The sequence below is a fragment of the Dromaius novaehollandiae genome, chromosome 2 (assembly GCF_036370855.1).
Source record: "Dromaius novaehollandiae isolate bDroNov1 chromosome 2, bDroNov1.hap1, whole genome shotgun sequence".
NCBI classification, from domain to species: Eukaryota; Metazoa; Chordata; class Aves; order Casuariiformes; family Dromaiidae; genus Dromaius; species Dromaius novaehollandiae.
In genome coordinates, this window is record NC_088099.1 from 62,133,554 (window position 1) to 62,149,853 (window position 16,300).

The 16,300-nt window shown below is 39.4% G+C and overlaps 1 protein-coding gene across 5 annotated transcripts in view; it reads left to right on the forward strand.

Moving 5' to 3' along the window:
• ADCY1 (adenylate cyclase 1) overlaps positions 1-16,300 on the forward strand; it is a 166,033-nt gene that overhangs the window by 45,995 nt on the left and 103,738 nt on the right. For all 5 annotated transcript variants that reach the window (XR_010387701.1, XM_064506652.1, XM_064506650.1 and 2 more), the window contains exon 2: positions 2,863-3,012. Coding sequence is in view for 4 of the 5 variants with exons in the window: in XM_064506652.1 (XP_064362722.1) it covers positions 2,863-3,012 (150 nt within the window). In the remaining variant the exon portion in view is untranslated. The remainder of the gene's footprint in view (positions 1-2,862; positions 3,013-16,300) is intronic.

The window sequence follows — 16,300 nt, forward strand, 5'->3', positions numbered from 1 at the left end:
CTGATTCCCTGCAGGCCAGGGCTGACAGCTAAGCCTCTGTTTTATCTTAAACTGTTCAAAGTTTGTTAGAAAATGACTTACCCTGCTGTGTTTGAAAGTGGTTGCCTGATTGCAGGAACCCACCTACTGGTTACTCAGGGTCCAGATGATCACCGTTGTTTGAGTGAAATCATAATGATAGTCCCGGAACAGCTGGCAGATTGTTAAAATATGTGGTCTTTTACTGCTTCTAGTTGAAGACTGGAAAATGAGTTGACTCTTTTCTATTCTCTCTAAGAGTAATAATCTATTTCTTGGGCTACTTTGATATCAGTATGTAAAGGTTAGTTTTTCACTCTGTGCTATTAATAGCTGCTTTGTATATGGACAGGGTCAAGTGATTGCATTGTCCATAGATGTCTTGATGGTTTATCCTGTGGTTACTGTTCACTGCCTTTGCATATGGCCTCTACAAATCCTTCCTGTTTTCATTCCATTGCACTTCTAAGAATTAGCTTTTTAATACACTGTTGTTGCTACACTTCAGCATGATGAAATGCAGACATAAGGTGAGTGTAGCAGCATTTATGTCTCTGAAAATAAGATTCTATTGGAATTTCTGTAGTAATTTCATTTTAGTGGATTTTAACTTGGACTGAAACTTGATATACCTCAAATAGCTCTCTGTGATATAACAAGATAAAGCAGGATAGGAATTGCAGACTCTTTATGTTCAGCCTGTATCATGAAATAATATGCTCATGTACTGCCTTTCATCTTCAAAATTTTTTATAAATAGTAATTCTTCTGTATTACCATCTCTGAGAAGTCATTATGTAAGTAACCAGTATATGAGGTTCTTAGGCTGAAATTCTTCTGACTGATGATATTTGAACCCACATTTCTCAGGAGGAAGCCATAATCACTAGCTTATTGTTCCTTTTTGTGGATCTAAGTCTCATTCCTCTATGGGTGTTAGTTCCAGTGGGATAACTCTTTCCGTATGGACACCTGAGGAGAAAGAACACATTAATGCTAGGCACAATTCAGTTCTTGTCAAAGGGTATTTTTTATTTTGCACTGGTGAGAATATTTGCTAGAAAGTTGTTTTTGGTATCCTATTAACTCATACAAACCAAGTAGGTTTACTTTCTTTTACCAAGAAAGTAAAAATTAGAGGACTTGTGAATCCATGGAGGTTCCAGACAACCTGCCTGGAATGAGTCTTTCAATTCTCCCCATTATACTGAGACCACTGGGAGATGGAGATGTGTACTGCCATTAGTTACACACATGAGAAACTTCCTTCTTATTTTTATGGAATGAAACTCTTCCAAAATGTTGTCCAAAATCAGTAGGAAGTTCCTGGATGTCATTGTTTTGGGTCTTTACTTACCGTGTTGGCTGAATTAGACTTCAATCTTTATCCCATAGCATTTTTTTCTTCATTTTCTACAGCAATATTAGTATGTGGGGGGGGGGGTTGTTTGTTTTGTTCTTTTTCAATTTGATTTCATTGTTGATACAGCTGGGCTTGCTATGCAATGCAAACACTGGGCAGTGGACTACGCTTCAATTTACATTAGCGGAGCATGTGACAGTAGAGAGGTATAGTAACTACAGCTTTTTGTCAGCTGTAGTATGTTTACCTGAAATTGAGAAATAAGTGTCAGTTATATGGATTTTATGACAATAACTTTACGTAAATTGTGTTTTTTGTTATAGTGTCTTTCTTTGCTCTTATTATGCCCTATCTTGACCAGTTTATGTTCTGCCTGAAATCTAAAATTTTGAATTTAAGAAGCTCATACCATCTCCTTCCCCTCTCCTTCCTTCTCATGATGCTGTGGTAGTGACTATGGTAAATATGGAACATCAGACCGAAAGGGTATTAGGTAAACAGGCCTTATTGCCTCCTTCCTAAACAATCACTGCATTGCAGAATTTACCATCTAAAGACATCTAGATAATGCAAATTTTTGTTAACACCATTACACTATAACTGCATCATTTCCATTAACAGAGACATGGTGAGAAACTTGGTCAGGATTGTCTCATGTTGGGTGCAAGCCAGTGTTGAGTTATTTAGCTTAGTTAATTAATTTGTACTCACATATTTTAAAAACATCATAAACTGAAAGGACAGTTGGGTCATGCATGTGTTCTTCATCATGGCACTGTTCATAGAAGTAATTACGAAGTAATTCACTGCTCCTGCTTGTAACATTCCTGCGGAGCTTGGCTTGTGCCACAGGGCCTCATTTGAAAGCACTCAGGATCTTCTCAGAGGCACAATGTGGTATTGAGTCAATGATATTTTGAGGAAACTGTTCAAAAATTCAGTATGGTCACTATCAGTAGGGAAGCGGAAAGAGAAGCAGATTTTCCAAGTGCCACCTGCACAATATGAAAGCTTAGAGTACCCAAGCTTGCATTTTGATATAGTCACAGATTTTGTCAGTGTCTTGCTTCTCAACTATAAAAAAGGAACAATAATTTCCCTGCCTTACAAGGGCATAGGAAAATAATTTCTGTCTTCTGGGTATCTCATAATTAAACAAATGCTGAAGATACTACTCCTAGTAGATAGACAAGTCTGACAATGGGCTGAGGAAAGACCTGATGATGAATGAAAATGATAAGTTATAAGAGAAGTTAACTTCCGCAGATGAGAAATTCTATAATACTGAATATTGTCTGTCTGGACTTGTGGTAGCTGGTATCAGTACTGTTTCTGTGTAGTTGTGCTGTGGGAACAGTTCTTGCTAATATGGCTAACAAGGCAGAATTTTGGATTGTGAATTTTCTATTTTGCTGAGTAGAAATATAAAATAAAAATCTGTATTTTAAAATATTCATTTATTTTTCTTTTTTTCCTTACAGCTTGTGGCCAATGCAATCCTTTTTGTCAGTGTAAATTTGTATGGGGTCTTTGTGAGGATTTTGACAGAAAGGGCTCAGAGGAAGGCGTTCCTTCAGGCCAGGAACTGCATAGAGGACAGGCTGAGGCTGGAAGATGAAAACGAAAAACAGGTCAGTTTCAAAGCTTTCTTTCTTTTCTCTGTTTCCTTTGAGATCATTGCAGTTACATGAACTGAAGGTCAGGACGTTGCTTCTGAGTGCTTGATAGGAAGTGTGTAAATTTCCCCTGCTGAAGAGGAACGTTCCCTCCTTCCCTGCCTGCTTCAGCTCATTCTCCCCGCTGTACGTGCATGCTTGTGGCTTGATCTGCAGCGCACACAGTACATGCAGGTCCCACCCCACGGTTACTCTCAGTCCCAACACCACAGTGGAAGTATTTGAGGGCTGAGAGAAAGTTACCACTGCAATCTCAGATCCTGGGTTTTTTTCTGCATGTGTGTTATTGGGTTGCTGTTAGATACACTGTAAAAATGCCTCCTGCTTGTTTGTGCTGCATCCCATTTGCATTCATGATGCCTACGAACAAAGCCTACGTTTTGGGGAGAATGGACTGAACTGATATACCTGAATAGATGTGATAATCTTTCCTTTTCTCAAAAGCAAGATTGCTAATATGATGTTTTATTTAACTCAGTTTTATCAATCAGCCTTCCAGGCAGATTCAGAAACGATGAGAAAAGTCACTACGTAGCGGAGCTTGCTGTTGTTCATATGTTGCTTATAGGTCTAAATCTTAAACCAACTAATATCTGTTGATTCTGGGAGTTTTGGATCAGACCTTTCTTTCTCTCTAGATGATAACAGAGGGTTATTCTCTCAGATGAAGTAAATAGAAACAGCTCTGATTTCAGTGGAATTATGGTAATTTTTGCCAATAGAGGAGTTAAATGGTATTCAGACCTTGCTGTACAAGATATTAGGGTCCTCAAGCTTATGTACTTCATGCCTTCACTTCCAATTTCTGTAACAGGCCTATTTCTATGTTTGAAATAATGCATGTGCTTAAATACTGTTCTGATATGGATTGAGTGAATGCAATTTTAACATGAACATACTCTATAATAAACAGAGAAAACTCCTCTCTGAACAGTTGCATTGGGTGGCTGGGTAACATAGTACTAGGATCAAAACCTTTAGGTTTGATTCTGAGGTTTTGTAACCCAAAACTCTGGACTTTTCAAAGACATAAATATGAGATGAGTGAATTTCCACGGGATTTAGGCAACTATTTGCAGTTTGTGCCTTTGAAAACCTGCCTGTGTGTTCCAACATGAAATTATGCTTGACTTTTGTTTTTCTCTAATTACATCATTAGTAGTTTGTCTTATTTTATATTCATGTTTATAGAACCACAAGAAAGCAAGAACACTACACATAAACCATTATTTTTATAGACATAAACCATTATTTATTATGTTTATTGTATGCCTAAAGAATGCTGTAAATATTTTTCCAATGCAGTACACAGGTCAGTGAAGAGAATATGCTTTTCTCCTACACTTGTGAAATGTGAGATTAACTTCATGCATTATGGTGCAAAACTCAATGCAGTAGTGACATGTTAATTAGCTGTCAAAGGTACTGTCAAAAAACTTTCAGTGACTGTTTTTAAACTACATTAGAATACTTCTAAAGCCCGGATAAGAATTAAGATCTGATTACAAGCTACAGAATTCTTCTGCATATATTGTGGCATAATGTAGCCCAAGTTTCCAGCTGGTAACACTTGGAGTATTTCAGAGGATAAAGAGACTGTGCTGACCTGGTCCAATAGCTACATCCATTCCTGTATTTCCATATTCTGAAGTACAAATGTTGCACGTAATAAAAGGACTGAAATTTTTCATCAGACGTTCTTGTCTTATTCAAATGCTCTGACCTAAATACTGCAGCCATTTTACATTAAGGATTGTAAACCAAAATGCTAAAGCCTTTCCCTGGTATTTCTGTGCAAATCTCTGATGGAACAGGAAAAAAGACGCTCTTGACTTTTGAGCATATACACAGCCTTCTGGAGTTAGTGTTGACTCTGTGTGACAGATACCACAGCTGTATCTGTAAGTGAGATTGCTTCCTCTGTGTCCTACTTACAGGGATTGTTCTCTTGTGGGATACATTTGTAGTAATAGTCACACAAGATAATTCTGATAAATTTTAGGAGCAAGAGCAAAGACCTTATGTTGTAGCCTTTTCAGAGTCCTCATGCAAGAGTTTGTAAGTAGGCTTTAGAAGGAAGAGTACTGGTGAGGAGAAGGAGGGCAGACTGGCTGTGGGTTTTTTTTTTTTTTCCCCTAATTCACTTTAATGTTCACCATTTTTCTTGTTCTCTGTGATTAAAACAAGTAAGTAACCTCCACTGTGGCATAAAGAGTTTGTTTTCCTGCTAAATGTTAGACTAGGATTTGAGAGCAACAATAGTAGCCAAGGCCAGAGACCAAATGAGTTTCAGAAAATAAGAGAATAATTGTGATCATTCACTTGGGAAAATTTTGTTGCTCTGATTGTGTATAAATCTCAGCAGCAGCACCATCCTTTGCAGAGCAAGAAGTTAAGAATAAATACTGTGAGCTGGGTCCCTTTTCCCCTGTAACTGGGACTGCGCTTCATTGTGCTTTCAGTCAAAGCACCTGAGCTCTTCACCTGTATTCTTGCCATATCTTCTCTCTATGCTCACTCTATTAAATTAAGATTGTCCCTTGCCTATATCATAAGCATGGCATTGTCATCCTGCTTGCTAGGAGGACTTCTTGCATTAGATATCCTTACTAATCATGACAGTAGTCTCCAGGTAGTGCTTCAGCCCTTTCCAAGTGAGTAGGAGAGGGAACAAGCTTGGACAGGGAACGGGTGACATCTTTCTCAGCATAGAAAGAGAAGTGATCTGCTGCTGATCTAGACAACTTCCCACCTGATTCAGGGGGAAAACCATAAAGCTGTGACTCATGATACAGTAATTCCTATTCTGACTGCTCCTGATGCAATGCCTTACTGAGAGCAAATGGTAGAATTAGAATTCTAAGGTCTTCTTAAGTTAGAAGTGCAACTGGACCATAGTGTTTAAAGTCTTCCACTTTTTTTAGTCTCTTTCTCTGAATGTAGATATAGTTTTGTCCTCCACATGATTCTGTGATGGCAAATGTCACTCTAATTATGCACTTTGTGAAAAATAACTTCCTTTTTATTTGTTACAGGCTTATTGTCTGATGACTTCTTGGGTACTCTCCAGCTCTTGGTTTGTGATTAAATTATGAGTATTAAATTAAATCATCCACAGTAACCTTCTCCATGTCAGTCATGACACTCTAGACTTCCCTTGTATCCCTGCCCATCTTTCTTTCCAAACTGAAGAACTGTAGTGTATTTAGTTGCCGCGTGTATGGAAGCTATTTCTTCCCCCTAATCCTGCTGACTTTGTGACAAATATTGCTCACTGAGGTTTTTTCCTGAGTATTTTTATGCATATTCATGCATTGAATTTGGGGATAAAGCAAATCATTTCCATCAGTGAAATGCACTTGCCTGCAGCATAGACTGATGTGAAAAGTGCCTATTGTTTTCATATGAGAAAGGCTGGAAAAATATATGACTTTGTGCAAACCTCCAAAACCCAGAAAGCAGCTTTGATATCTCCATAAGTACAGGTAAATATGTTTGCAAAACAGAGCCATCTTTCTAGCAAGTTGTTTAGATCTTTCGTTCCCTCTAAATCTTATATTTGTACTTGCACAGAATTAGAGCATGGTGGTGGGAAAACACTTGGAGAATAGTAAATGGACAAAAATGGCATTCTAATCATCTTAAAAACTGTTTGTGAATTTGCATTTAACCTGTCAAACCATCAGGACTGGAGAAATGTGGTGGCATCCACCTTTCACCAAATAGTTCTGTACTCCACTACAAGGCATGATACTTAAATTTATTACAGGCTTCAACATATGAAGCTGAAGGAAGGACTAAAACCTACAGGGAGTTGTGAAGCACTGGAGAGAGACAGCCAGCTCTGCAGCTCCCTGCAGAGCCAAAAGTGCGCCACTCCAGCCAGTCTCATTAGTTTTGCAGAGAGGTAGGGCTCTTTGCTTTGGTAGTACAACACAGTGCTACTGCAGTACTGCTGGTTCTGGGAGACGAGCTTGTATCTCGGTGTTGCTCTGCAGCCTTTCTATGCATGCACATCAGGTCATTTGAAGCTAGCTTATTTCTCTTTGTGCAGTCCTGGGTTGTGTATATAAATGTGTACATAGATATGTATGTTAAGCGTCTCCTGCATTTTAGGACAATGTCCTAAATGTTGTATATAGTAACTGGGACATCATTGAGTCAGAGAGTTGGTTAGTAACTATTTGTGGAGAATGAAACAGTGTCAACAAAAAATACCATGAGTCTCAGCACAGAATACTTTAAACTTCTGCTTAGGGCATTTTGGGTTCAAATTCCCAGCTGGGTTCAGATTCTCCTTCAAAATAATTCAATATAGATTTTTTCCATGTTTTGGATATGTATACTACTTCCTGTACCTCTGGGTAAAAGGATGATGCCAGTAACAACCCTCTGGTAGTTTTGTCTGTTATATTTAATTTTAAGCATTTGTGAAAAAAAGAAAAAGAACATTTTGTTCAAACAAAACAAAATATGTTGGATTTTCATTATGGTAATGGATAACAGGCCATTGGTGATATTTTTTGTTTTGTTTTGTTTTTTCCCAATTCATAGCCTAACTGAAAAATTAGTTATTTGCTGAGCTTCATGCAGAAGTAATTTCTAGGATGCCTGACATCATGCTTATCAATGGCTAATCAGGTTCTCCTCGTGTTTCCCATGCTTCTTTATTCTCAGAATCTTGCATCTTTTTCACAGCAGTGTAAAACAAAATATGAAATTTATCATTAAAACACAGGCCCAGTTTCCATAATCATTCATCCTGGCTCTGTGCATCAGCAAATCACCCTGCAGCAAAAATTTTATCTGGATCATGTGTGGGCACAAGAACATGTTCTTGTCAAATTATCCAGAGCGTGCAACAGGGAAGTGATACTGGTTTTACGCAAATTGCAGGGCAAGAGATAATATCTGATCCTCTGTAGAAGCCAGCCAGTACAATCTTTGAAAAATGTAGGTGGATTAACTAATTTTAGCTGGCAGGGTGAGTCTGTACTACTTTAGCACTGTGTGCCATGCTACAAAGAGACCTAAAATTGAATTTATTGTACCATTAAACTACAGCCTTGTACAGTAAAATCCACCTTCAGAAATCCATTCATTCTTCTCTAGGATCAGGGAGAAGAGAAAATAATGAGTGCTACCATTTCAGGCACTCAGTGTAAACTGCTGGGCTTCAGGCCCACTCATGCATTGGCCAGCAATGCCCCTTAGCCAAACAGTAGTAGTAGTAGTAGTAGCAGCAGCAGAGCTAGGAACTTGTCCTGGTCTCTGTGTCACTTGCTACTTTTGGCTGCTCAGATCCTTACACTGAGCTGAGGCAGACTGTTCCTTCTGTTATGTGGTACTCCTGGCCCATTTCTCAGGTAAAGGGGCAAATTGTATCCCTTTTGCAAAGGGGCACATTTCTATGCATAGGAACCACTCGATACCCCTTGCAGTGCAGGGTATGGCAACCAGATAAATGTATTCCAGCTTCACAGCTCCATTGCACCCGGTTTTGCGCTCAGATAAATATCTGAACTGAGTGCATCTCAGGCTGGAAGCTGCATTATTTGCCTTATCGATGGGTTTCTTCTCTCCTAACTTCGGCCATCTAAAAGTGAGGCATCTAAACTAACCTTGTAATCGCTAGGCTTCTTGGCAGTAATAGAAACATCCAAGGGCAGTTCAGTCCTCTAGGAGACTAAAGCTTAGGCTAAACAGCTGTATAATAAGAGAGAGAGATTCCTCACAACTGGAGTTGAAATTTCAAAGCGCAAAGGGACTCAATAACACACAAGAAATAACCTACAGTTGTAAATCATGCAAAGTACATATATTTTAACTGTGTTGTAATTGTGTTTCTCTATGCACGTTCCTTTAACTTGCAAAATGTAACATATGCTATTATATAATAAGTATGAAAGCCTAAAAAAATAAAAAAAGAAAAAAGGAAAAGAGCACTTATTACAGCAGGCCAAACCAGTACTAGAACAATTGGGCTTGACTTTAATTCATCCCCTGAAACCTTCCTGATGTTAGTAAATATGTAAATTAAATCAGTTACCAGACATTTCATTTTTTGACATAAGATCTGAGCTGTGCCAACTGAACATTTTTTTTAAAGCCTTTAGCTTATTAACTTTGCTTTCTATGATAAGTAATCATTGATACTCAGAATAACAGGGATATGTCTTAGACTGGTGTTTGTTGCAGTTTGTTTTCCCTCATAGGTATATAGACATATCTTTGCGCGACTACATTAAGCTCTTATTTGTTGTAACGAAGTCTTAGCTGGCTTATGTTGAATAGACAAACATAAACAGATAGATTAAAGATACTAGTTATATCGTTCTAAAACCTGTTGATACTTTGGCTATTAGGAGTTTGGAAAGAAATATTGGGAAATTTCAAATATGTTCTGCTCCAAACTGTCAATCAAATATATATGCTGGAGTTGTTTTGGCTTTTTGTGAGTTTTTCAGTTTGTTTTTCCCACTTGCTCCTGTATTCTCCTTTAGAGAGAGTGGAGGAGGAGGGATAAAAAAGAACACACAAACCTGTCATTAGATGATTAAAAATATACCACCATATAGTTTTCAATAGATAACATCTTGAGTAACAGTTGCTTAAGGAAATAATGATAGAACACCAGATAGTGCATTAGATCCTGAAGTTAAATAGTAAGACAGATACTTGAAATGTACTTTCTTATGGCTAATTTCCAAACCTAGATCAATATTCATGACAGCAGTGCTGTGTGGACTCTTATGCAAAGATGCTCTCAGAGCCAGCTTATGGCTTTTCAAAATATGGTCAAGATTTAATTTTTCTCCAGCTGCTGCTGCTTCTGTCCTGGGGAGAGGAAGAACAGGAGTAAGACACCAAGCTGAAATGAAGATCCCTGCAGAGCTGAACTGTCTGGTCCTGCTGCAGGTGGGGGGATGGGGACAGGGATGGCAGCTGTTTCCCCTGGAAGAGGTGCCACCCATCACCAGCACTAGCTGTCCTCTGACTTCTTCTGTGTTAGCAGCCTAACTCTGGTACAGGCAAGGGAGGCAGCAAGAGCTGAGGCCACTTTCCTGGCCTCAGGAGCCTGTTCCCGCAGACCACAGCCTACGTTTTCCCTGTGCCTAGAGCAAGCCTCACATACATGCGTATGCTACAAGTGGCTAGCACAATGGAAACACAAGTAGACGTTTTCAAATCAAGGAAGTGTTTTATGCCTTTTAGTAGGATGCAACAGTATAAAGTAATGCAACCACAGGAGTCAGGTCTGTTGTGGTTCTTCCCTCAGCAGTAGGAAACCATGGGGAGCTTTAAAATGTTATCGGGAAAGTTGTCTTACATGTAATTTTCTTGCTGTCCATAGAATTGTGTTCACTACTAAAACCATATTAAAAAGCAAACTGATGCTTTAACACAAGCTTAGCACATCTTTTCCCATGCCACTCCTCAAACTCAAGGCAGCCATGCTGTAGAGCAGCAGCTCTGCCATAGTGTTGTTTCAAATTTTATTAACAGGTCTAGCCCAGTGTGCAGTTTCCCAAATGGTTCATGAATTGCTGTATCACTGCTTAATAGCAGATTTTCTCTATCAAGGGGCTATTGAGCAAGGCACTTCACTTTCATCCTAATGTGTGACAGTATACATTGCTCGGTAGTAACTCTCCCCTGATCTAGCACACACACTTTTCCAGACGTTTTGCCCATTCCTTTTGGTCAACCTGCTACGGAGGGGAAAAAAAGAAAAAAGAAGGGGGAAAAAAAAAGTGACAAGCAACATCCCCTTTACTTACAGAAAGAATGCATTTTAAGGTCATCTTTTGGCTTAGGTTTACTGTTCTAGAGTGGAGAATTTCTATCAGATAATTTAAATTCTTTCAAGGTTTCTGATCCCTCTTACCTCTTTGATATGTGCTGATTTTTATTTTGGGTTTAGCTTCCCTCTAAGCAGACACATCTGATTAGGAATTTCCCAGTCTGACAAGGTAAGCATGAATAAAGTCTGCATGAAACTTGGTATTTTAAGAGGGTGAATACACTCATTGCTTCCTTAACCTATTAGTGGCTTTTCCCTTTGAAAGCAATCAGGTTTACTGATGATGGGTTAAGGTCAATTCCCTGCTCTGCTGAAGACAAAATGTGGGCAAACAGGAAAGGACAAAGATTGTTAGATTGCTGTGGTTTGCTTTCACATGGATATACTAAAGCTATCTGTGGTTTTTGAAAAAGGAAATACTAAGTGTTTACCCCCTAATATGTCTTACTTAGATTCTAAAATTACCGCTTTAGACCTTAGGTTCTTAGTTTTCTATCACTAGTAATGAGAGTTTTACTTTACTGAAGAGTTCTTGCTTGTTCCACTGTTGGTAAAAATCTGTTATAGGAAAGGATATGTACTGATGTTAGGTGGCAACTGCAGTCCTGAATGTGTGCTATAGCAATGTTATTAAGCACCACTGCTACCACAGTGGTGTGTCCTTAGTGTTCCTCTGTCTCTTCACCTATTCTGCTCCCTTGACGGTACAACCTTTATGCTCCAGCAGTGAAAAGAGAAGGGCTGGAGATGGCTGTGTCCTTTCTCCCCCTTCTCCCATGCTGGCCTCATTTCTCAACAAGGTGCCAGAGCACAGCAGATCTGCCATGTATATTTACTTGGAATTTTCAGAGTTATGTGGAATGTAGTACAGAAATGTGGGGAGATAGGGTGACATATCTCATGGGACAGAGCAGAAGCAGAGGATGCTGCAGTCCCAAAGCCATCTTGAACTGTAACATCTACAGTGTTCTTCCAGGAAAAAATCGCACTAGCTGAGGATTGGAGGGTTAGTGAGGGCAGAAGAGGAGGAGGCGTCTGCGTTGCTTGGGGTTGAACTTGGTGACTTACGCTTGCTGAGGAATACACAAGTGCCAGCTCCAGGTATTCAGTGTGTTGGTGGAACAGATCAAGACATAGCTGTGGACTGGAAGCAGAGAGATCCTTTAACTGGACAGGAAACTTAGTATAGCATGGGTTAGCTAGGTAAATATTGTCTGCTCTTCCATTTATCCTGAAAGTGAGTAGTGTCAATGAAATTGCTGCTAGTAATACCATCTTCTTAGCATCTTCAAGAGAAAGGCAGAAACAGGTACAGTGACAGAATTATTGTCCACATCCTATTCATAATGCAATGCTTTGTTCTGTGCAATGGTTCAGTTCATAGCACACTTGAGCTCATGTGTATCACAACTGAATGCCTGCCTAGGTATTGCAATGGCACTTCCATGTTCTCTCTGATCATGACATCAGCACATCACTGGTGTTCTTTCTGATTGTTTTTAAGGTGTCCATTCATATGAAACAGAAAATCCTTCTTGTAAAGGAATTATTTTTTTAAGTTATGTTTTGAGTGTGGGTTTTTTGTTGTTTGTAATGTTTCTACTCAACACACATATATACTGTCAGAGCTAATATAAGGGGATCATTTAACTGAAACCTGCTCTGCCAGACTCTACAAAAGAGTAGGCAAAATATTTACCTTTCCACAGAGGGAGACTTAGTACCACATACTTGGCAGCTGTTCTGTGCCAGAAACATTTCATCTTCACTGATGTACACCCAAGAACCTGCTCTTGAAGTACCCACTGAAGCTTGATAGATAGAAACAAGTTTATTAAAATAGCATTTAATAAGGTAAATTTCAAGACCCCTATTTGAAATCTTGTAGCTTTACTAGTAAACTTTTAGTGGGATACTGTATTCGTATCCTTCACAAACCCACTAAACTTCTCTGAATGATTGATTCCGTGATTGGTAGTATGTTTTTATGGACCTGAACATCCTTTGCACAGAAGAGTGACCAAGACTGATAGAAAGTTTTTGTTGAGACTTCATGTTTTACCTCCTAACTTATGTCACTTTATCCTCAAAAGAAGAGCACTGAGCTGGACTATGACCAGAATTTGTGTTTCAAGCAATATGATTCCATAATTCCTGATTATTCCGGCACTGATGTTTGGACCGAGGGAAGTTGTCAGATCTCTGACACACACCATCTAGAGATATATCCTCTAGTGCACTTCCCGAAACACATTCTGAGTTTTGGCCAGATTACAGGCAAGGCAGAAGTTGACAAGAATCAGATCTGTGGGAAACTTCTCGCAGAGGAGTGGGGAGTGTTTTGATTTTCTTATTCTCTGAAAACTTCATCTGTTTAAACAGAGTTCCCTTCTGCGAGGGAGAGCGGAAACTCTCTTTGGTCACAGTGGGCCTTTCTTCCTGTGAAATGCAAAGCTGGTGCTAGTAGCTGAGCCAGGAAAGAACCTCTCTCTCAGCCTACCAAAATGCTGCCAGATCCTCCTCCATTTCCTCTCTTTTCCTTCCCCATGTTCCCTGCAGAAATGCAAAGAGCTTTGCCAGTGCTTCCCAGCCCCCGACACCCCGCCTTATCTTCTTTTCCTCTATCTGCTTCTGCCTTCACTGAGTAGAAGAGAAAAACAATGTGAAATGCAGCATTCCACACCTAGTTTCATCACTTTTGAAAAAATATCACTGTAGGAGGGGAACTTGGACTCGAGAAATAGGTATTTTTGCTGTTTCTAGCCATACAATGGAGAGACGCTTTTCTTTCCAGCCAAGCATAAGCAGGGTTTCACTGCAAGTTATCTGCTCTAGAGAATATGTACACACTACAGCACTTGCCTGTGCTGTAGTGAAACAAATAAAGATGCCTTAAGGATAAAATCTCCATTTTGTTATGTGAATTTAGCTTCTCCTCCCTCCCCTAGGCTTCCAGCGGGAGGATCTTCATTAACCGAAATGAGAATGGTCCCTTTCCTGTCAAGTTCTCTGTGATCCTTTCATGGGTTCAATGAACCTTGCCACTTAGGTTTCAGTGAGGGAGAATGCTAAGGGTATAGGGTGAAAGTAAAAAGATTAGTGCTAGGCTGACACTGCAGTCGTTTATTCATTGTGAGTTTATACCTTGTGTTAACACTGTTGGCTGGCCTTTCTGGCCATTAATCTATACTGATATATTTCTAGAGGGTTCTGATTTACTACCTATGAGGGCGATCAGATAAGCAAGCTATGTTTTTTAGCCTTGTTTCCTTGTTTGCTATCCTGGTCTTTCTCTGCTCTTGTTCCTCTTTGAACATGATTTGTGGAGCTGATCTCAAAAGCATAAGTAACTATCCTACTAGTAATCTTCCTCCCAGTACATCCTAGAATCACATTTGCCTTTTTAGGGTAACATCACATAGCCATTTAGTGCTCAGCTGGTTTGTGGGGCTTTTTCACCTTCAGAGGTTTCTACCCCTCTCTTTATCACAGCTGTTTTTGTAGATGACACCTAAAATGCACATTATGCTGCTGAATTTCTCTCATTCTTATTCCACATCTTGTACAAAGAACACAGAAGAGCATACCTTCAAGCAATTTTATGGTCTTTTACAGCCCAGTATTTCTGCCGTCAATGCTACTCATTCTTCTCTCTGCTTTAGCCAAGATTTAGGTCTCCCCTAATTCTTTCGCTAATCCCTACCTTCTTATCAAACAGCATGCTGATGACCTATCCTGCATTTCTTTTCCTTTTCCTTTTCCTTTTCTTTTTTTCTTTTTTCTTTTTTTTTTTTTTTTAAAAAAGAAGTAACCATAGAGTGATACCAGATTGGCCTGGCACAGGTCTACTCATGGTGAATCCATCTTGCATTTTATCCATAAGATATTGATCAGGTGCCATAATAGTATGCTGTTAGCCATCATCTCAGTATTCAAAACCTGGGCTGTTAGAATGCACCTTTATGGATGGTCTCTTATGATTATGATTGTAATAAGGACTTACTGATAAATACAAGTTTTCAGGAAATCTCAAGAATGTTCTGAAATACTGCCATCTTGTGGCTGCCTAAGAAAAGCATCACCATCGTTAATTGTGGGGCGGGGGGGTTATATTTTTTATACTTCTTTGGAAGACAGGGCAATACTTCATCTTTTGTAGAAGAGTTTAACTTGAAATAATGCATTAATAAAGTCTGCTGTCTTCGATTGCCAACTTACAGGAAGTATAAATGAATCCCAGTAATTACACAAAGTGGTTCTTCAGGGCATTGCAGTAGGCTTCTTTTCTCTTTCTCTCTCTCTCTCTCTCTCTCTCTCTTTTTTTTTTTTTTTTTTTTCATTTTCTTTCCATGGAATTAAAATATCTGTGCAGTGTAATATAGGGATGATAGATACCATTAAACCACCAGGCCGTAGCTTTTAAATATATGCAAGAGTAAACTTATCAAGGTATAATTAGGTAGCAAGTGATAATATTTAGGATGTACTTTGGAGTCTCTGCAGAATCTCATATTTATAGAAGAGTTGACTTTGAAACAGTCCTAATAATTTTATATGTGTGTTTGATGCTTGTCTTCTCCAGGAAAAAAAGTATATTTAAATATGGTGGCCCTTTCCCCTGAAGTATAGCGATAATGAAAGAAGTTCTATGGTTGACTGCACGATTGATGGGTAGGACTTCATGTTTTGTATTGTAAAAGTCCTAACAAAGATGGTCAAAATATCCTTTCTTGTCTGTGGGCTCCTTTTCCTAATTGTCACCATAGAGGGAGTGTAACAATAATAAACAAATATTCATGTTTTATCACCCAGAAAACAAAGATGTCAAGCCTGCTTTTTGTTGGGTGTTGTTTTGTTTTGTTTTTAAGCTCCTATGAAAATGCAGAAGGCAGCGGATGATGGATGTGCATTCCTGAATCAGTTGGCATAGAGCCAGGGGCCAGGGAGGGTGAGCAGGGACCAGGATCTAGGCAGCCATGCAGAGTAACTCGCTTCCCCAGCACAAGCTTGGGAGTCTCTAGGTCCCAAATTGAGCAAGCTGCACGAGGAAGAGGTGTCTGCCGTGCCAGGCGTAGCTACCCTGGCTCCTGGGTGGGTGAGGGCAGCAGTATCAGCAGGCTCTTCTCTGCAGGCTGGTTGTAAGGGGCAGTTTAGGAGGACCTGGATGAAGCTGACTAAAAGAGACCGAGTTGCCTCCATCACTGGCCTGTTCTTACGAGATGGAGAGGTACATAAGGGAGTGAAAAGTTTACACGTGGTTCTTTGGCAATTCTGGGCTGCACTGCACAAATTCTACTAGATACACATACAACACCAGCACGAGAGGACAGAAATCTTGTAAGCATTGACATTCAAAAGATCCAGGGAAACATGAAATCATTGTTTCCTTGATAAAATAATCTACACTGTCTATACATAAGATTTCCAGTTTGCTATTTA